Source organism: Alligator mississippiensis, chromosome 2 (genome assembly GCF_030867095.1).
Source record: "Alligator mississippiensis isolate rAllMis1 chromosome 2, rAllMis1, whole genome shotgun sequence".
Classification (NCBI taxonomy): Eukaryota; Metazoa; Chordata; order Crocodylia; family Alligatoridae; genus Alligator; species Alligator mississippiensis.
In genome coordinates this window covers 141,563,064-141,584,580 of record NC_081825.1, presented here as the reverse complement: position 1 = coordinate 141,584,580, position 21,517 = coordinate 141,563,064, and the positions used below count along the sequence as shown (strand labels likewise).

At 47.6% G+C, this 21,517-nt stretch overlaps 1 protein-coding gene across 1 annotated transcript in view; it reads left to right on the top strand.

The window, feature by feature from the left end:
* Window positions 1-1,482: 1,482 nt before the first annotated feature.
* TNKS (tankyrase) overlaps window positions 1,483-21,517 on the top strand; it is a 255,631-nt gene continuing 235,596 nt past the window's right edge. Inside the window, exon 1 of the mRNA XM_059722215.1 lies at window positions 1,483-2,026. Within this exon, the coding sequence (XP_059578198.1) occupies window positions 1,498-2,026 (529 nt within the window). The 5' untranslated portion in view covers window positions 1,483-1,497. The remainder of the gene's footprint in view (window positions 2,027-21,517) is intronic.

Here is a 21,517-nt window from a genome sequence, read left to right as displayed (position 1 = left end):
ATAACACCACCTGCATTGACTTGGTTATGCAGCAAAACCCCAGAGGGCAGGAGGGTGGGGGCTGGGGCTGCAGCAGGGCAGTTGGGAAGGGGAACTCTGCCCCTCCAGTGGGGGAAAAGGGCAGGGGTGGGGGCAGCGGGGAACTCTGTGGCTGGCTGGCAGCACAGGGGCTGGTTCCTGTGCTCCCAGAGACTGAGCTGCCAGAAGATGGTGCCTGGGGGAGGGACAAGGGGAGTGAGAGTGGAGGGGGAGGGCAGGAAGGAGGGAGGAGGGAGGCCCTGGTCAGGTCCCCTGGCAGGGTGCTGCAGCCCTATCCCAGGGCAGGAGGTGACACAAGCCTCCCCTCCTCTTCCCTCCAGCCTGTGCTGAGGCCAGTTACCCTCTGCCACCTGCACGAATTGCAGTCACCACGCTTTGGTCCGGTCAGGCCAGGTACAGTTGGGTCCCCTCCGGTAGGGCTGGTGGGGGGGGGGGGGGGGCCGCAGGGAGCTGCAGGTCAGGAGTGAAGGGCACCGGCAGGGCTGTGGGGGCTGTGGCTTGAGAGTGAGGGGCACTGGGGAGGGGTCAAGGGACTGTGCAGGGTTGGGAGTGCAGGGCACTAGCAGTGCTAGGGGGCTGAGGGTCAGGAGTGAGGGGCACCAGCTCGGATGGTGGGTGCTACAGGTCAGGAGTGAGGGGCAACATCATGGCCTGGGGGGAAGTGTACTGTGGTATGGGAGTGAAGGGCAGCAGCAGGGTTGTGCGGGCTGTGGCGTGGCAGTGAGTGGCAACAGAATAGGCTGGGGCAGGGCACTGGCATGCCACTGCCCGCCCCCCATCATATTCCTCCTCGGCTCCCCTCCCCCCCATGTGACGTGTCCTCTTTTTTGGACGTGGAAGTATGGTAACCCTAGATAAGTATGCAAGTAAGGTTTCTTCTGATTAACTTTATATTGTTCACTGTAAGTCGCCGGTGAGTGGGCAAGAACTGGGTCATCCACGTTGAGGCATTTTTTTATTTTGAGACAAGCTGTCATAAGCAAGTGCTGACAGTAAGTCCAAAAGTTAGTTGAGACTTTTTCAGAGTGACTTTGGCTTTGCATGTGCTGCATCAAGTAGCCTAATAAATTATTGTACATTTTGAACACTCTTACTAGTATTGATCATACATTGTACAACGGTTGAAATTATCGTAGAAGTACGGTAATTATAGCGCAACTGGCAACACTAGCTTATGGGTGCTACAGGGCAAGGGAACAGGGTAAGAGCAGATGTGGTGCGCATGCGCCAGAAAGCACGGGGCGGTACTACGCGTTGCGCGCGCTAGGGGGCGGGGCCTCGAACGGCTCCGCCCCCCTGTTGTTCCGCTGGACCCGCCAGCGCCCTCCCCTTTCGCCCCTCACCTCCTCACACCTGACGTCACATCCGGCCCGCTGGGGCCGAGATTGGCTGCGGTGGGCCGGAAGCGAGGGGCGGGCGCTGCCTCCGTTGCCGCAGTGACGGGGTTGGGGGCGGAAGATGGCGGCGACGCGTCGCTCGCAGCACCACCACCACCCGCCACCGCCGCCCACCCCCGCCTCGCCGCCAGCCGCCTCCCCGCCGCGCAGCCCCAGCCTGTCCGCGGCCGCCGCAGCGCCCTCCGCGCCGCGCCACAGCCTGGCCGGGCCCGAGGGCGAGGCGCCCCCCTCGGCGGGCGGCGGCCGGGACGGCGGCCCCGAGCGGCCCCCGCGCCCGGACAGCCCCGACAGGACGACCGCCGCCGGGCCCCCCCTGCCGCCGCCCGCCGCCAGCAGCAGCAGCAGCAGCAGCTCCGGCTCTTCGTCCTCCGCCTCGTCCTCGTCGTCGTCCGCCGCCTCCAGCCCCGCGGCCGACAGCCCGGAGCAGCCGGCCGGTCCCGGGCCTGGGGCCGGCAGCGGCGCCTTCCGCGAGCTGCTGGAGGCCTGCCGCAATGGGGACGTCACCCGCGTGAAGCGCCTGGTGGACGCGGGCAACGTCAACGCCAAGGACATGGCAGGGCGGAAATCCACCCCCCTGCACTTCGCCGCTGGTGGGTGAGAGTCGGGGACCCGCTGCGGGGGCGGTGGTGACCCAGCCCCCGGCCTGAGGCTGGCTGGAGACTTGCAGTTTCCCATTGCAGCCTGTACAGACGTTTGCTGTCCCGGGAGAAACTCTCCTGGGAATGATGTAACCCTGGTTGTTTGCAGTGCAAGGCTAACAGTGCCTGTACCGTTTCCTCCCTTCCACTCCCCCAGTGGTTTTGCTGGGTCCTTTCTTTCCTCCTGCCTGGAGGAACTCTCATGCCAAGGGGCCATTGGCTGTTGTCAAGTGTGTTTGTGGATGTGTGTGGAGCTCATAGCTTGATTGATCAAATGTCAGTTTGAATTGCTTATACTAGGGTTACCTGTTGGGAAGACAAGAGTTTTGTTCTCTGTCAGGTGGCTCTGAACATGCCATAGCCTTTGTGACTTGGTGCATGTTACAGGTTCTGCTCTTGGTAACTGTGAAATGCTTTTCATTTCATGAAAAGCCAATAGCTCTTTCTCCTCAAAACAAAATGTTGAATAGACTTGAGATCGCTTTTGTTGTATTTAACAGAACAACTTGTTGGTACTATATTTGCACTTTAATAGACTGGTCTAAAGTAGATATATATAGCACATGTCTTCAGCTCACAAAAGCTTATGGTATGTATCTACATAGTATACTTTCATTAGTCTGTAAGGTGCAAGTCTTCCTTGCCTTCTGTTTGACTTCAGCCTTGCCCTACTTTGTCTCCAAGCAGCGTATCACTGGGCAGTGTCTGCTGGCTCCTTGGACTCATTTGAGGGCCAGCGGGTGCTGTCCGATGCACTTTGCTTGGTGTCCCCCCCCTTGGCACTCTTGTTTGGAACCTTTGACCTCCACTTCTGTCCCTGTTTTTTTTATCATTTGTCCTCAGTAATCAATCGGCATCCTTTTCTCTAGCCTCCCTGTGTGAGGGAGGCTAACAGGTTGCATGGTGGGCCCAGGCCAGGGGCGGGCAGTTATTTTGGGTGGAGGGCTGCTTACTGAGTTTTGGCAAGCTGTCGAAGGCCACATGGGTAGTCCTGCCCCTTGACAGGTGCCCCGCCCCCTGGTTGCCATTTTGGGACCAGAAGTCCTGCTCCCTAACTCCCTACCTTTGCTACCACAAGTTGTTCCTACCCCCGCCCTGGAAATACTCGTTTTAGCAAGGGGTTTTGCCATCTCAGAACCAGAAAAATACCAAATTATATTCTAAAAATCAAACATCTACAACATTCATTAATTTGATTTCAAAAAATATTTTGTCCTGATTTACATGTTTGTTTGGTGTACACAGAGGTGACTGCACAATAGCTTAAAATGAAGTCTTACTCTTGAATACTGTCAGGTATGGGGAGGGTGTGTGGGGGCATGGATATGTGTGTGGGGTGAGGGAACGTGTGTGTGGATATGTGGAGTGTGGGTAGGGTTTGTGGGGGCAGGGTGTGTGAGGGGGTATGGGTGTCTGCATGTATGGCAGCATGAGGTGGGGTGTGGGTATATGTGTGGTACTCACACTATGAGCTCTCTGTCTCTCTCTTTCTCATGGTCTTAGCTCCAGGGTACCGGTGCAGTCCAGCCTGGAGGCAAGCAGTGAAAGTGGCCTCAGGCAGAGGCTTCCAGAGGGGGGTGCTGGCTGGCTGGCCTTGGTGCTGGGTCCTGCCAGCTTCCCTGGGTCCTACTGCCCCTGGCTCCTGTTGTCTTTGATAGGCAGCCAGGAGCAGATAAATATTAAGTTCCTAAACTTCTTAGTGTGCAGGCCGGGCCCCGATCCTGCCGCCAAGTGCGAGTCGGGGGGCGATCTGCGGCCTGTCTTTTGCGCACGCGGGGTCGGAGAAAACCGGTGGCGAACTAGAATTAGTCACAAACGCGTAGTGGTTGATTGAAAAGATTGTTTACTTACACCCAAAGATGGTAGTGGTGTAGTCTGGACAGGTTTCCAGGCGCAGCTCCGCTTAAATCCTTGCTAGAGGACTATGACAAATTCGGTTGCTCCCACGGAGTTGTTTAGGCTCCGCGGGTTCGGTTCGGTTCCGTGGTCCCCCGGAGTTGTTTAGGCTCCGTGGGTTTGAAAATTGGGTTTACAGGAAAGGGATACGTCTTGGATTGCGATCGGCGACGGAGAGAGGCTAGAAGCGGAAGCTCCGCGGGTTCGGTTATTAAGCTTGAGAGAGGCGCGTTGGGTCTGCAAGGGTCCGCAGCGCTTGGAGATCTTCACACAGCACGAAGTCTCCTCCTCCTGGCGAGTTCTATCTCTCTCCAGTTTTCTCTTTCTCCCTCCTCTCCCTCTCTGACTCGGGCGGAAACTACCCAAGCTAGCAAGCCAATAGCTAGCCGCCACGTGTGCCTACATTTGGAACTGGCCAATAATGTGGCGTGAATCCAAATACAAATGGCGGGAACTCCTTTGCAACGTGCATTACCAGTATGCAAAAGAAATGACCCTGCAAAGAAGCTGTAATTTGGCGGGAAATCCCCCGTTGCACCAGAGTTCTCTCCCGCAGCAGAGAACTCTATCGTGCGAAGAAAGCTACAATCGGCGGGAAAATAATTTAGTAGTGCCGAAGCACACGCAAACAAAAACCACAACTTTGGGTTGTGACACTTAGGTGCCCTGTTGGCTGGATAGAATGGCCTGGTGGGCTGGATTTGTCCTGCAGGCTGTGTTTTGCCTGCACCTGGACTAGGTCCATGCCCCTGAAGGGGGACAGATAGGTCTGTTTGATTTCAGGCTAACATGGCTAACTATGTATTTTGGTACCATTACTCTGGCTAGGTAGCTTGTATTAACCTCTACAGCTGCTCTCTGTCTGAGCTATCATTTATTTTTGGTATACTCTTAATCTTAGTTAGGAAGGTGAAGTCTGTCTCTCATGAAGTCACTTTATAGTGTCTGAAAAGAAGGGAGAGAGGACTCTAAGTAGTTTTCTGTTTCCTCTTGCCATTGGCTTCAAAATAAGCCCAAACCTTGACTGAGATGGTGGCTGGCCTGGGAATGTATGTTGCTAGAATGCTTCAATTGTGAAGTGGGTAGGTGGGAAGTCAATTAAGAGCAAGCTTTTCAAGCCTCCCCTTGCCTCAAAGAGATGTGGGATGTGATGCTTTGAACTCATTGGAATTAAAAAATGAAAAGACCGGTGGAGGGGAAGAATTTCCAAAAGAAACAGGAAAAACCTTATTCCTTATTAGTTGTACAAGAAATAAATCCCTTAAAGTGCAATAAGGTGGAGAGATACTAACAGGGGTGCATTAAACAGAACACATTTGTATTGAAACTTTAGGGGTGCTGATATTTTTGTCTTGGGGTAGTTCCTAGTGGCCTTAATCTGGGGTTGCTAAATTGTACAGGTAGGTAGAAAAGACTTGTGTCTACAGAACTTGAGTTTGGCTACTGAAGAAGATGTATAGATGAAAACCAATAGGGAAGGGGATAACCATAAAATGAGCAAGCTAAGATACAGGTACAGAGTTTAAAGATGATTTTGAAACTTCTGTTGAAATGTGAGAATATTGCAAGAAGTTTTATTAGAATATACTATAGTCTCAGCTCAGTACCTCCATGACTGTTAAATATAACTGCTAGGGCAGGCTTTGAATCCTATGTACTGGGACTGCAGTATCTCCATATAGCATCCAGCGAAACAGTGCATAAGTGCTGACTGGAGTGTCTCTACTCTTCCAATATAAGCATTTTTAATAATGGATATGTACTTATTATGTCCACACGATGGTTAATATTTAAAATGTAAAATCATTTACAAAAATAACTTCTTAAGGAGGCACTTCTTGGGACTTCATGAAGTATAGTGTTCAGTTTTCAGCTACAGAATAACACTGTCTTTTTTTTCCTTTTTTAAAAAATATATTGTCAGCGTAAAGAGTTAAAGGTGGCTTTTTGGGGGATCTGAACTCTACCAGTAACCTGTGGATGTATACCAGCTGAGCTTGCAACAGAAGTACGCACCATGGTGTATGCAGATGGCGCTTTAATGAGCTGTGAAATGCTGGCTACAGACAGATGTGGAAAAACCCCTCCAGAAAACCGCGCTTTATCGGAAGAAGCAGCGTGTTAGTTCAGCCTTGCTCTGCAGCATCTATACAGATTGGGTGCTTCAGTGGGGCTTTTTGATGCTTTTACCTAAAACTGATTCAGTCACCTATTAGATGAAAGTGCCAAAAAAGCCTCACTAAAGCACCTGATTTATAGAGACATTGGGTGAGCCAGGTCCAACTAGTGCACTGCCTCAGTTTTCTCCTAAAGTTCCAGCTTTATCAGCATATGTGGCACATGCTTTACCTCTTGAGCCGCTGGTACACCACAAGTCTCCTTCAAATTTACACCATGTGGTTGCTGAATGTGGCTGTGCAGTGGTTCCACTTCATCTGTGGAAGAAAGGGGCGAACTTGTTTGGAAGCTAAATGTATTGTTTTTTAAAACTGAATCAATATTAAGTTCTGAATTCAAGAACAAAAGGAACATTTACGTATTCTGCATTTCAGCAGAGGTTCCAACATCATTTTTTAACTGTGTACTTTTCTCTCTCTCCTACAGATTAAGAAGGGTTTTTGTTTTTTTTAGTTGTCATATATTGTATTTACTTGAATACATGATGCATTTTTTTCCCCCAGTCAGCATGGGGGGAAAGGAAGCCCTTTATCTTACATATGCATCTGAGGAAACCTCATTAAACACGTTGTCCATTATTAAATTGCTGCCAAAAGCATCATGTGCTTGGTAATGGAAACCAACTACAAAGTTGATTAAATGCAGCCAACACTGAGCAAGCTATAAAAATGCACGGCCCACATTGGGCGCACATACTGATTGGAACCTACCACAAGGATAGGTTAGTGCATCCCATCTGAATAAGATATATGGTAGTGCCCATTGAGTGAGTCCCCCTCAAGTCTGACTCTTAAGTCATGGTGAGCCAGTACATTGAATACATTTAGACTTGTTCACTCCCACAGCTGAGCTGTGGCTTTCTTTCCCATTTTCAATTATTTCTGTTTCTTTACCAGTCTTAAATGCCTGGCCAACATCACTAAATGGGGTCCCACACAGTTCACTCAGAATCCTTGTCGTCCCCTATCTCAGCCTGTCAAGTATGATTAGTGTGGCCCCACCCTCTATGTAGTGGAGCAGGTTGCCCTGCAACATATTTGCATATAATTTTTTGGACGATCCTAGGACTCTTGACAAGAGCACCTGGGTCCAGTCATGAGTGGGCAGCTGATCAGCATATGGATCCTTTGTGGGGGTATCTAGAGTATAAGCACATACTGAGCAGTGCTGAGTCATGGGATAACCATGGCTAGAACTGCTGTTGACTATGCTGGGGCTCAGCCCAGTGACCTGTATGGTAAATCATGAGCCTTTTGGCTTTGGACTAGTAGTAGGTAATATAAGTAGATGCCAAAGTACATGCTAATGTGCTGCTTAAAAGTGTGTTTGTGATTACCTTTGCTAAAACTAAGCCCTACGAGGAGAGACTAGAGAACCGGGACCTTTTTAGCCTCCGCAAGAGAAGTTTGAGAGGCGACCTTGTGGCTGCCTATAAGTTCATCACGGAGGCACAGAAGGGAATTGGTGAGGTTTTATTCACCAAGGTGCCCCCGGGGGTTACAAGAAATAATGGCCACAAGCTAGCAGAGAACAGATTTAGACTGGACATTAGGAAGAACTTCTTCACAGTTCGAGTGGCCAAGGTCTGGAATGGGCTCCTAAGGGAGGTGGTGCCTCTCCCCTACCCTGGGGGTCTTCAAGAGGAGGTTAGATAAGCATCTAGCTGGGGTCATCTAGACCCAGTACTCTTTCCTGCCTATGCAGGGGGTCGGACTCGATGATCTATTGAGGTCCCTTCCAACCCTAGCATCTATGAATCTATGAAAACTTGCAGCAATGTCAAAAAGGTAAAATGCAGTAGTTCTGGAGAACTGAGTCTATGGGTACTATATGCAAATTACTACTGGTATGTTTATTTCGAGGTCAGTGTTTTCAAAATTGTTCCTCATTTTTATGTGCTCAGGAAGAACAAGGTCTGACAGTAAGGGGAGGGGCACAGAAAGAAAGGGACTGCAGGGGGAAGAATTTGGGAGGAGACAGAAGGGGCTACCTGACCCCCCTAGATTAATTTTCCTACTGTAGTAGTGGGAGGGGAACAAATTCAAGGCAGATCTCCGGTAATTAGATTCTGTACCTGGAAACTTATAACACAGTTATAAATTTTTCATATGTAGACTCTTATTATTGGGGGGGGTATCTTATACTTGAGTAAATAAGGTAATTTTTCTCTCTCCAAGTTGCTACAGTATGGTGGTACAGTGATAGACTGGCTCTTTCCTGTGTGGGCATTTTTACTGGGGAGAGGCAGAGGTCCTGTTTCTGTAATAGGTCCTGATGTCCTGAGATTTGCAGACTGTCACAGATCACAGACAGTTGTGTACTGCCTAGGATGCGGTATGTCCTTTGTCATCTTTCTGTATGTGGAGAGAGGGAGGAATAAAACTGGTTCACTAATGGGTAAAGGCATGCATGCATGCATAACATAGTTTGAATCCTAAACTCAGTTCATCTGGTGGATTGTGTGGTTCTTCTGCAGTGGTAATAAGGGAGACTGTAAATGCTAATACATAAACCTTTTAAATCCTCCATCCAAGTCGCTTGTAGTCATTGGCAAGATAACATGGGAACTACCAGAAAATTCATTTGAAATTCTGAATGTTTTCAGGACTTGTATTCTTCTCTTCCTTTTCCCTCTCCAGTCTGAGGAACTTCAACTCTTCAAAGGGAGAGTCCATGTGGGAGAGGCATCTTCAGTTTCCTGGATTTGTACTATTAGCTATGCTGCTAAATTTGCAAGCAGATATTTGAGGAAAGTGTGAGAGTGAGGATGAAAATCTTACTTGCCTGTTTGTGTCTCTTGCTGGTGGGGGTTGAATAGGGAGGTAATTACAGGAAACCCTCGCTATTTGTGGGTTCAGCATTGGCGGTTTCAAATATTTGCATATGCTGAACCCGCATCTTAAATGCACTTACGGGAGCACCTCGGGAGCTCTGCGTTTGCCACCACCGGGCTCCTGCCATTGCCAGTGCAGCTGTCCGCCGTGTGTGCCGCCTCCCCCCCCCCCCCCCCCCCAGCTGCTGGGGGCACTGCGTTCATAATGTTCACAAATGCAGTGCCGTATTCATGGATTTTGCCATTCATGGGGATCTCAAGAACGTATCCCCTGTGAATGGCGAGGGTCGCTTGTATACACCAAAAGCTGAAGGGGAACAGCTGGTGAATACTGTGAACTTCTTAAATTTACAACTTCTAAAATGAGGCCTGCAAGTTTTCATGCTTATGCCCAATTTGTTTTGAAAACTATCTTTTGGAGTGAAAAAGGTCTAGAGATTTTATTTCTTAAAAGTGAAAGTTTAGGATTGGTTGAGTGATAGTGATTGCAAATACATTCATCACCTTACACTAGGAACTTTTGTTCTCTAGTTTGCTAACAATGTGTTTTTGCTGAGATATAGATGTAAGATGTATCTAAGCCTGTTAGAAGCTGCTTCTTTCTTCCTCCCTGGTATCTGCTTTAGGCCACATAGGGTTACCATATGTCCTTGTGGCCGGCTGGCTTTTTAAAATGCAAGCAAATGTCCAGGTTTTTGTTTTGCCTCTGCTTTTCCCAGGCACAAGCAGCTTGGATGCTTGGGGCCAGGAGCAGTGGGCAAGGTGACTGGCTGTTGCAGGTCGTGTGTGTGTGTGTTCGCGCATGGGCAGCAGGGCTGGGCGGGCAGGGCTGTGGTTCAGGAGTGAGGGGTATCGGCAGGTCTAGGGGGCTGTGGGTCGGGAGTGAGGGGCACCGGCAGGGCTGTGGGGCAGGGACCTGCAGGTTGGGATTGAGGGGCACCTGCAGGGACTTAGGAGTGACCGGTAGAGGTAAGGCACAGGCATATCACCCTTCCCCCCGCCCCCCATCATATATCCCTCCTCTCCACAGGTGTCTTCTTTTCTGATCCTGGAAATATGGTAACCCTATACATGATGCTATCCCATTATGCACTACACAGGCTAAAATGAACTATTTGGCTTTAGTGTAGAGACCTGGCGTTTACATAAAGTGCCATAAGTTAGAGTGGCCCTCCCCTGACACAACAGATGTCAGGGGTGGGGGGAGTGGTTGAGTTCCACCTTAGAGCTGATTGTGCCTGAGGAGCCTGCCTGTAGCTTCTTTCCTTTAGGTCCCTCCTCCCCTCATAGCCCTGGTTCTATCTTCAAGAAGGGAGGGGAAGTGAGTTGCAGGCTAGGGTTTGACTAGACTGAGCAGGACGGAGGTTTGGGGTGGAGTGGGGGGAGGCAGGGGGCATCCAATCCACTTGCCCTCCTTCCAGCTCAGGTTAGGCAAACCCGAGCCTGCAGCTCCCTCCCCTTCTTTCCTCCCTTCTTGCAGACTGCACAGGGGCAGCTTTGAGCTACAAGGGGGCTACGGCAAAATTGGGGGGGCTGCATCCTCCCCCCACCCTCCCAGTGCCACCACTGCCCACCCTGAGTGCAGCATGGCCTAGAACAACCTCCAGCCCAGGCCTGTAGCTGCAGTTCGCCCTGCCCTGTGCAGATCTGGGGTCACCCCCCTGTCCCCTCCAGGGGTGCACACAGCGGTGGGAGCTGCCCACCCTCCCCACAGATGAGTTGCGGCTCCATCCCATACCCCAGCCTGCCCTGGCTGGGCAGCCCCAGCTACACTCCCTCCCTCACCGCGGGGGGCATTGATCTCCCCCCTCACCTTCTACCACAACAGTCTTATCAGCTGGACACAGCTCTCCAAGCTGCCAGGCTCTGCTCCTTGCCGCCTCCATGCTGTGGCTGCAGGCATGAGTGGTCATGTATTGGCCAGATTATCAGCCCCATCAGGCCAACTTCTGATGTAGTGCATTTTCTTTATATCGGTGCCGATTTGATATCGGACCTATGTATCGGTGCACCTCTAACTTTTGCACAGAAGCAACTGTTACCATGGAGCTATCTACATTCTGAGTTCTCCCACAGATCACTCAAGTCATCAGATAACCAGAGAGGATATTTTTAGGTGTGTGGGAAAGGGGGGCCCTTTAATTAGTGCATCTCCGAGAGCTGCTCTAATTAAAGCGCGCGGAGTGTCTCGTGTATCAGCATCCCCCTGCTTCAAAATGGCGGAGGAGGTGCTTTATCTAAAGCTCGTCAGATAAACCTTAGATAAAGCACCTCCTCCGCCATTTTGAAACAGGGGGATGCTGATACATGAGATGTGGAGGCTGGTTGGAGCATAGTAATTACCATGCTCTAGCAGACTCAGTTAATTGAGTCAATTAACTATTCCTGTATCCCAGAACTGTTGTGTTCTTGGCTTGCAGCTCCTAGAAAGGTATACAGTGATATAATCTATTCTCTGTGGCTGCAGGGGACATGGTAAGGATCAATGGTCTTAAATTGCTGCAGGGGAGATTTAGGTTGGATGCTAGGAGAACCACTCTGAGGACAGTTAAGCATTGGAATAGGCTACCTAGAGAGGTGATGGAATGTCTAATCTTGGCAGTTTTTAAGATCACGTTAAGACAAATGCATGACTGGGATAGTTTAGCTGGAGATGGTCTTGCCTTGAGCAGAAGGCTGGAATAGATGACTTCCTGAGCTCCCTTCCAACACTATGTTTTATGATTCTATGTAGGAAAGGGGAATTGAGTAGTGATTTCTTGTCATATATAATCTGATCTAGGAATGTTATCTTATCTTATATAAAGGAACAGAAAAACAAGTTTTGTCTCTCTAGTTAGGGGGTGTGATGTGTTTAGTTATTTGCAGTCCCTTGGTTTCAGTACAGAGAGGAGGGTGTTTGAATTTTCTCATGCTTCTGGGCTTTCCTGGTTGCCACATGGGGCTGGGAAGGAATTTTTTTCCCTCCTGTTACTACAGGTGTCAGGATTTTTTTTTCCTTTCACTTTCCTTAGAAACATTGGGTTTTGTCTGTAGTCGGGTTGAGTGTATTTTAACAAGCTATAGTATTTCTTATTTTTGCAGTGGCAGGACATTGTCAGAACCCTTATCTCCCTGCTGTGTGTGTGGCAAATTAGGGGTGTTCTTGGGCATTGTGCCTGTTATTTCTGCAAGAGGGTTGTTTGTGTAGTTTTAAGAATGTTAGACCATTAGTACATAACCTAATGTGTGTTTGGTATTTTTTTTAAAGAAATGGCTAAAGGCTGCATAGAAAAGTATTGCTGGAACATGCACAGTGAGCTCTCTGAACTCACCAGCACGTTGAGTCTAGCTGTGATCACAGCTTTTGTGTAGCTCAAGTCCAGGGAGTGAACACTGTTGCTTGTCTTCTTTTTTTTTTTTTTTTTTTTTTTTGCCTGCTGTTGAGGTCATTAGAGGGGGCAAGTGGTGGTTGTGTTCACACACAGTTCCAGGGCTGCTCTGGGTCTAGCCAGAGCTTGCACTTGTGTGTTAATGAACTTAGAGCTCATTGTGCATGCATAGCTCTGGCAGGCGATGGGAGGTTCACGTGGGTTTTGAGAGCTGCATATGGCCCGTGGGTGATAGGTTGAGCGCCACTGGTTTATATGAATCAGGATGGTTTTAACTTCTGTGGATGGGTTAGAGGAGGAGGATTGTGGCTTGAGTGGTACAAGATGATCTCTTGAGGTCCCTTTCAGCCCTACTTTTATATGATTCTAGTGAAGAAAGGAGAACTATATCTGTGATCTCTTGGTTTTTTAGGATATGACTCAAGAAAAATTCTATTCATCCATTTTTTCTTGGGGGATGTGAGAACATTTTTAGTTGAGTCTTTGTTGGGTGACCCATATCTTTGCACCTTTTAAAACGGTGAAGATATATTTAATGAAGACAGTTTACTTAAGAGTGTCGGGTAGTCACCGGGTACAGGCGTGTGCCCCTACATCCCACTGATGTCCACTGGTCCCCTCAGGGTGGCTGTACCCCTGTTGGTCAATCTAGGTGAAATCTGATGCCTTCTCTTCCCACCTGACATGACCTTGATGGTAAGATGATGTTAATGAAAGGGAGGTGGTGACTACCCGCCTCCACCTGGATTGACCACTGGGTTCTGCCCCAGTACCTGAAGCCTCAAAAATAAGAGTGACAAAAGGACTCTTAATTGAATTTTTTTTTTTTTTTTTTTTTTTTTTTTTTGAAACCTGTCAGTTTAGTCCCAGATGGCTGGGGTTTTTGTTACCCCTCAGAGCCTGGTCTGTGGCTTTCTTTCTGCCCTGGGCTTCTTCTTGGGCTACTTTGTTAATTATGGCTGTGCTGAGCTTAATTGGCAGTGCGTGGCTGCTTAACAAGGAGGGGAACTCCCTTTGCTGCCAAGGGCAGGAAAGGACAAGGAAGGTCTTCCCCATCCGTCAGCTTCCCTGCTCCTGATCTGGCTGTGGAGACACCTGGGGAACATGATCCCCTTCCCCACGTCGAGGAGCGCCTGATCCTGATTTGGGCTTTCTCCTTGCCGTGGCCACCTGTGGCTTAACCGGCATCCAGTGGCGCCCGGTTCACGGCCCCAAACGCGCAATGCAAAAATCAACGAAAGAAAAAAACCCAAACAAACCCGCAGCTGATGGCTCAGGCAGATCTGCCTCCTCTGCCTTTTCTAGGGTCTCTCCCCACTTTGTCTTCCTCTGTTTTCTTCCTTCCACCCTCCTCTTCACTCCCGTGGCGAGGGTGTCTCCACCTCTTTGGGGTCCGTCTAGGTGCTTACCCAGTTTTTGCAGCCTTCTCCCTGTGTCTCTGGCTCCTGGGTTTCCTCCTTCTCCCTGACGTCCTTCTCTCCTTTCCTCCCGTGGCTCTGTTCCTGGCCCCTAGATATTGCCCCCACTGTAGATTAGCACCAGTCTACTTCACCTGTCGAGGGGGTAAAGCTGGGCAGGGGCGGATGGGGAGCTTCCGTCGCAGCATGGACGTCGTGATCTGGTGAGGTTCATGCCCCTGGCCGGGAATGTGGCCCAGGTGAGTACCCTCCAGACCCTCACAAAGAGCTATTTTTTTGTGTTCTTTTAGAATATTTTAGGAAAAGCCAAAGCCTGTCTTATAGTTAATTTTCCCCAAGTCTTTTAGTTGGGTATACCTATAAAGCCACCATTGCTGTGTCCAGATGAGCATGGCCGTGTGGTATGTGGTGCCACAGACCTGTCTGTAGTGCCGCACACTGCATATTCAGGCGTTCCCTGTGCTGCTACCGGGTTGTTTGGTTTGTTTGTTTTTTGATCCTGGGAGATCCAGGACCCCAGGTAAGGCATCTGGGGCCAGCACAGTTGCTGGCCCTAGCCTCTCCTACCCCACCCAGGGTAACCTGCCACATGCCAGAGGGCGCATGGTATGGGCGGCCCCTGGGGATAAGTAGCGGTGGCACAAGGTGTGCCACTGCTGCTTGTTCCTGGGGAACCAAATATCCGTGCTTGAGTGGACGCAGCCCACGGTAGTCCAGTATGACACTTCAGAATTTACCTGTGCTAGTTTAGCAATCTCCTGTATTATGTTATGATCATCTGAATAAAATGGAGTTGGATAGCTGCAGCCGTTTTGTTTTTAGCTGCTGGCTTCAACAGATTTACACCATTTTGGATTTAATTGAGTTTTGACTACTGGTTTCTTGTGGGGAGAGGCAGAAATAATTTTAATGACACTTTCCTAATTAGGCTAGCCATTGATAAAAATATGTAAGTGATGTATTGCAGTGTGTTTCAATCAAGTCTGTGCAAGACATTCTTGAAAACACAAATTGGGAAAAGAAGATAAAATTCTTTATAGGTAATAGGCATGATTTTTTAAAAAGAAATGCTGTCTCAAACACGAAAATAATGTATCGTATTTGAACTAATACACAGGCTTCCTAACTACTAATTAGTACCGGACTGTACACGCATTCAAAACAAAGCAAGTGAAAATTAAATTAGTTTTTAATGAAAGGTAAAAACTGAACATAACTTAAAAAACCTTGCCTGTGGTACTAAATAATATTTAACCTGTGAAGAGTAAGCAAACAGAAAAGAAATCATTGTACTTTACACTTCCCTTTTAGTATTCTGATTCAGAATCTCTCTCTTCCACCCAACTTGTATTAAGGATTTTATTTCACATTACAGGTTTGGTTGTTTTCTTTATTTTAAGGTGTTTCTTAGCTCATTATGGATTAAACTAAAATTTGAGAAAGTTCTTTTGACTGAAGCAGATGATGCAACACTGCAGGTGTAACACCTCTTGGATTGAAGTATTTTTTTTTTAATGAGGACTACTGTTGTAGAAGTTTTGGAGATCTTTTTAAGAATGTCTGCTTGATAGCTTTCATTTTTTAAGGCGGTTAAATAACTGGTCTGGTCAAAATTAAGCAAAGTTAGTTTTTGCCAACCCTGGGGAAAAAAAGAAGAATTAAGGAGGATGGACTATAATTTTATCAAAAGCATTATCGTATGCAGGGATTTTGCTGGCTCCATTGAAAAGAATATATTTTGGAAGCCAAAACACTTGAACTTAAAGGCTTACCAAGCTCTTGGTAAAGTAGTCATCGCATCTAATAAAAATAATTTCTCAATGGAAACCCTGTCAGCTAAGGTCATTAGACTGTAACTGTTAGCTTGACAGTGTGTCTAAGAATTGATTAATGAATTAAAAATGTCGTATCTGTACCAGTGCCAACGTAATGAATTTCTGAAGCAAAATCTTAGTGGACTTGACAGTAATGCATGGGAGAACAGGCTTTCCTCTTTCTTTTTCTTTTTTTTCCTCCTTTTAAGAGCAGATTTGAACTCCACTAAGAGTGTAAACGGAGGTGGGGAGAGGGGGGTTACCTTTCATTTTGTAGGTGAAAATTTCTAAATATTATGCAGACTTAAGAAATCTTTTACCCTTTCTGCATACATACATTTTGTGGCTGTGACTTTCATTTTGAGTAACTTATATGGTATAATTAGTATCTAGCTATGGTTATTCTCACAACATAATAAACATGTGAGAGTGCTGTATCTACTCAGGCTCTTCCTTTTGTGATTGTCTGCATAAGTAGTTACCCGGCGATATAGAAAGCTAGGTAGTATGTATCCAGTAAAGTGGTTGTAGCAGTGAGGATATATGCTTTGGATACTGAAAATCCAGTTTCTAGAGCCTTATTTGGGCTAAATGGTAAATCTAGTCAGTTCTGTCGTATCTTATTGATGTTTGGGGAAGACTTTGTTGGTTGTTGTGTGGGAATTAAACCCTGTTACATATCTAATGACAGGAGAGGTTTTTCGAAGGATTTATTGAACTCTAACTGGATTCAGATGGGAAGAATTTGTTAGAGACCAACTTCAGATCAACAAGGGGGATTATAGTGCCCAAACTAACTTCTGTGGAGAAGTGACAATAAATTTCTCTTTCATTGTGACTAGTTAATGATGTAAGTCCAAAGTCACTTTTCCATAGCTTGTTCTATTATGGGAAATTAAAAGCCAATGCATGGTAACTTGACAACATGGGAATTGTATGCAGGGTGCACAAATCAAGTGCTCAGATTCTTGTAAGCTTATAAGGGCACCTTCTAGATCAGGGGTGGGCAAAATACAGTCTGTGGGCTGGATCTGGACTGCCAAGGAATTGTATCCAGCCCATGACAGGTCCCTTGGCCCTACCTGGGACAGGTGTGGGGGGCAGCCTGGGCTGTGGCATGTGCAGCTGGTCTTGCTGTGGTAGCTGGACTCAGCTTCCCGGCAGCTTCTGCAGCAGCTCACTTTACCTGGCTGCTGCTGCCAGTCTGCCCTGTACCCACTGCTGGGGTACTGGACCCCTATGAGCAAGGCATGCTCGGCCAGGAGGATGGAATGGGGCTGCATGTGGGTGGGTGGGGAATGACATCCAGGAGCAGGATGGGTGGGCGGGGTTGGGGCCTGGGGCATTACTATGATCCGCTCCTGGCACGTCCCTGCCCGTGGAATTGGTGTCTCTTGCAGGGATGCATGAGGAGTGGATAATGGCTCTACTCCAGGCCCTGCACTGTTGCTGCCCTGCAGTCCCAGCCCTGCCTGCCTGTTCTGCTCCTGGATGTGGCTCCCTACCTGTCTGTGTGTGGGGGGGGGGGGGGGTGTCCTGGTCTGATCTCCATGGAGACCTCTCCCTACCTGCTCCATCTGGCCACCTCTAGCAGTGGGTGTGTGGTGGATGAAGTGGGAGTGAATAGGATCTATTGTACCAGGCCCGTAGCAGCTTACTGAAACTCCCTGAGGGAGCCTCTAGTCCAAGTAACTGCTCACCCCTGTTCTAGATATTCACTTCTCTCTGTTTGACCATGTTTCACATCCTATATACATTTGGAAAGGACCTTAAACTCTAAGGTGATGAAAAGTAGGTTACTAAAATGGATGATTAGGATCAAATTCTGTATGCTTGTCTCTGGTCCTCCTATTAATTCCAGGAGTTTCAGAAATAGCTGGGAACTTTTTTCCATAAAAGAATCTGTGGATCAGAGGCTTCTTCAGAAAGTAAAGAAATTTTTAAGCTATTGGTATTTTCTTGGGTCTTCTCTACATTCTTCTTACTGGGTTATCCAAAAAGCACTGAGCAGCTAATCTTGCAGAGGTAGGGTAAGGAGGAGAAAGGGAGATTTATTTTTATTAAAAAAATAGGAGAAAAAAGCACAAAAGCTTTAACTACTACAGTAGCGTCTCCCTTACTTGCCTTTCTTTTCCTCCTTCCTTCCCTCCTCTACCTTCTGTTTTCCTAATTTCTACCTATTTACATTCTCACTGACCTCCTGTCACACTTTTAGATTCTTTCATTCCTTGGAGTCTCAGAACAGCAGAGACTCCCTATGCCTGAAGAAGGGTGATTGCCCCTGAAAGCTTGCAAATAACCTTTTTTCCTAGATTTATGGATGGTTAGGGGCTGGAAGGGACGTTGCAGATCATCATGACAAACTGACTGATGGTAGCATCCTGAGGGATAACCAGCATGGGCTTGTTGCGGGTAGGTCTTGCCTGACCAATCTCATTTCCTTCTACGACCAGGTGACATATCTCTTCTCCCTTATCCAGGTGATTGATGTCCTATATCTTGATTTGAAAAAAGCCTTCAATCTGGTATCTCATGATCATTTTATAGAAAAACTGACCAACTGTGGCCTTGGCTACATCACAGTCCGCTGGCTGGGGAATTGGCTCCGCGGTCGGACCCAGAGAGTGGTAGTTGATGTAAGTAAATCATCGTGGTGCACCTTGACCACTGGGGTCCCCCAAAGTTCCGTCCTTGGGTCTAGATTCTTTAACATCTTTATTAATGATGTGGACATTGGTATCAGAAGTGGACTGGCCAGGTTTGCCGATGACGCCAAACTTTGGGGTAAAGTGTCTACACCTGAGGACAGCATAATGATCTAGGTCAACCTTGACAGGCTCAGAAAATGGTTGGAAGAAAACCTGATGGCGTTCAACACTGAAAATGTAAGGTACTCCACCTTGGGAAGAAAAACCCACAGTAAGATCGGCAATGCTACACTTGCTAGCACCATGGCCAAAAGGGACTTGGGGGTCATGATTGACCACAAGATGAATATGAGCCACCAACGCGATGTCACAGCTGGTAAAGTGAGCAATACTCTGGCGTGCATCCATAGATGCTTCTCAAGCAAATCCCAGGATATCATCCTCCCGCTGTACTTGGCCTTGTTGAGGCTGCTGCTGGAGTACTTCATCCAATTCTGGGCTCTACAATTTAGGAAGGATGTGGGGAAGCTTGAGAGAGTCCAGAGGAGAGCCACATGCATGATCAGAGGGCAGGAAATCAGGCCTTCTGATGAAAGGCCGAGAACTATGGGACTCTTCAACCTGGAAAAGTGCAGGCTCAGGGAGGACCTGGTGGCTGCCTGTAAGTATATAAAGGGTGTACATCAGGATCTTGGGGGAATGCCTGTTCACCAGAGTGCCCCAAGAGATGACAAGGTCAAACGGTCACAAACTCCTCTAAGACCATTTCAGGTTGGACATAAGGAAAAACTTCTTTACTGTCCGGAGCCCCCAAGGCCTGGAGCAGACTGCCCCCAGATGTGGTGCGAGCACCTACTCTAGACTCTTAAGAGATATTTGGATGTTTTATCTTGCTGGGATCCTTTAACCCCAGCTGACTTCCTGCCCCTGGGATAGGGGGCTGGACTCGGTGATCTTCCGAGGTCCCTTCCAGCTCTTATGTCTATGAAATCTAAGTGTTAAACTTCATTTGGTTCTCATTTGCCCAACTCTCGAGCCTGTCCAGGTCCACCTGTATCTGCAACTTATCTTCTGACATGACCACACTGCCCCATAACTTGGTGTCATCCATGAACTTGGCCAGCAAGCTTTTCACTCCCCCATCGTAATCGCTGATAATGTTGAGAAGCACCAGTCCAAGCTCGGATGCTTGAGGGACACTACTGGCCACTACTGGACACTACAGGACAACACAGATCCATTCCCTCTCTTGGTCCTACCCTGTAGCCAATTTCCCACCCACTGAATTGTTGAACAGCCGAGGCCACGATCTTCCAATTTTCCCACAAGGATATCGTGGGATTCTAGATCAAAAGCCTTTTGGAAGTCTAGGTATATAACGTCTGCCTTGTCTCCCATGTCCAGGTGGTGAGAGCCCTGGTCACAGAAGATGACATTGGTAAGACTAGACCTACCCATGACAAAAGCCATTCTGGCTGTCATTCAGAATCTTACCTTCCATGAGCATATCGTGCACAGATTTTGTTAATGAGCTTTTCCAGGATTTTCCCTTGGATAGAGGTTAGACTGATTGGCCTGTAATTGCCTGGGTCCTCCTTCTTCCTCTTCTTGAAGATGGGCACAACGTTGGCCCTGTTCCAGTCATCAGGGATTTCCCCTGTGTGCCATGAATTCTGAAAGAGCTTTGCTGGGGTTTTGCGATGACTTCAGCCAGCTCCTTCAGCACTCGGATGGAGGCCATCTGGTCCTGGTGACGTATAAATGTCTAACTTCTCTAGTTGGTATTGCACCCACTCAGCATCCACAGTGGGGAGCCTGTCATTCCCGGCATGCCCCTTGTGATCCTTATCTCACTTGTCTTTCCCCTTGGTTTGGTGAAATACCAAAGGAAAATGGGCATTCAGCTGTTCAGTTTTTTTTCCTGAATATCGGTTACCAGCTGTCCCAAGATGTTAAGCAGGGGTCCCACACTTCCATTTGTTTTCCTTCTACTGACTATGTACCTAAAGAAGGACTTCTTATTGTCCTTGACTCCCGTGGCTAATCTAAACTCGGTCACTGCTTTGGCTTTCCTAATCATTTCCCTACAAGTGCTGGCCACTATCGTATAGTCCTTCTTGAGGACCATTCCTACCCTAGCTTCCACCGTGTGTATACTTCTTTTTTCTTTTTTAAGAGGACTGCAATGTCCCCATTAAGCCAGGAGGGGTTGCCAGCCCTTCTGCTACCTTTCCTCTTTGCAGGAATAGTTTTCTTTTGTGCTTCTAGAATCGTATCCTTGAGCAATAACTGCTCTTCATGCACCCCATTCCCCCATCCCGCATCGCCTCCCCTACTAATGCTCTGAGCCTGCCGGAGTCAGCATTTTTTAAGTAATCCTGATGGTTGATTTGTCAACCTTGTGGCAACTACTTAGTTGGTCTAATAAAAGGTATCACATCTACCCAAGTAACCTTGCCTGTTTTTAAGTAATTTAACTCAGGAAATGGTGAAATATAATTAAATCATATTCTAAAAAATAAAGAATTATAACTTTTAGCAATATTAGGTTAACGTTTAAGATGTGGAAATTTTTGTAACTTGAGTTTTCATTAAACGTTAAATTTAAACAAAAGTAACAATCATAATGGGGAAAATTCTTTTTAATTGAAATTACTCTTAAGCATTTTGCTTTGCCTTCTCTTTTCACTGGTTTCAGTTCTTATCAGTGTTCATTTCAAATGTACAGATATTTCCTGGGTTTTTGGTTGTAGCTGTGTTGGTCTAAGGTAAGGTTCTTTGAGTGATATTTTTATTAGACCAACTGAATAGCTGGGGAAAAAAATTTAGGCAAGTCTTCAGGTGCAGTCACCCTTCTTCAGGCATAGGGAGTCTCTGCTGGTCTGAGACTCCAAGGAATGAGAGAAGCTAAAAGTGTAACAGGATGTCAGTGAAAATGTGAATAGGTAGAAATTAGAAAAATGAAATGGTAAAACAGGGATGAGGGGAAGAAAGAAGAGGGGAGAAAAGGCCAAAGGGAAACACTACAGTGACAATAGTACAAGGTAAAAAAGAAAGGCTCTTAAAGAAAAAGGAAATGGTCAGAAATCAGGAAGACAAGGCAGAAAAGTAGGGGAGGAGGGGAGAAAAGGTTGGGGGGAAAAGAAGAATGTAAGAGGTCAGGTCAGGCATGTACCTGATGAATCAGATGTCAGGCAGGTTGTAATGCATCATACAGCCAATGTCTATATTGAGCCCATGATTTTTTGTTTCCAGTAGATTTATGAAGTGAAGTTCGTAGGCTTG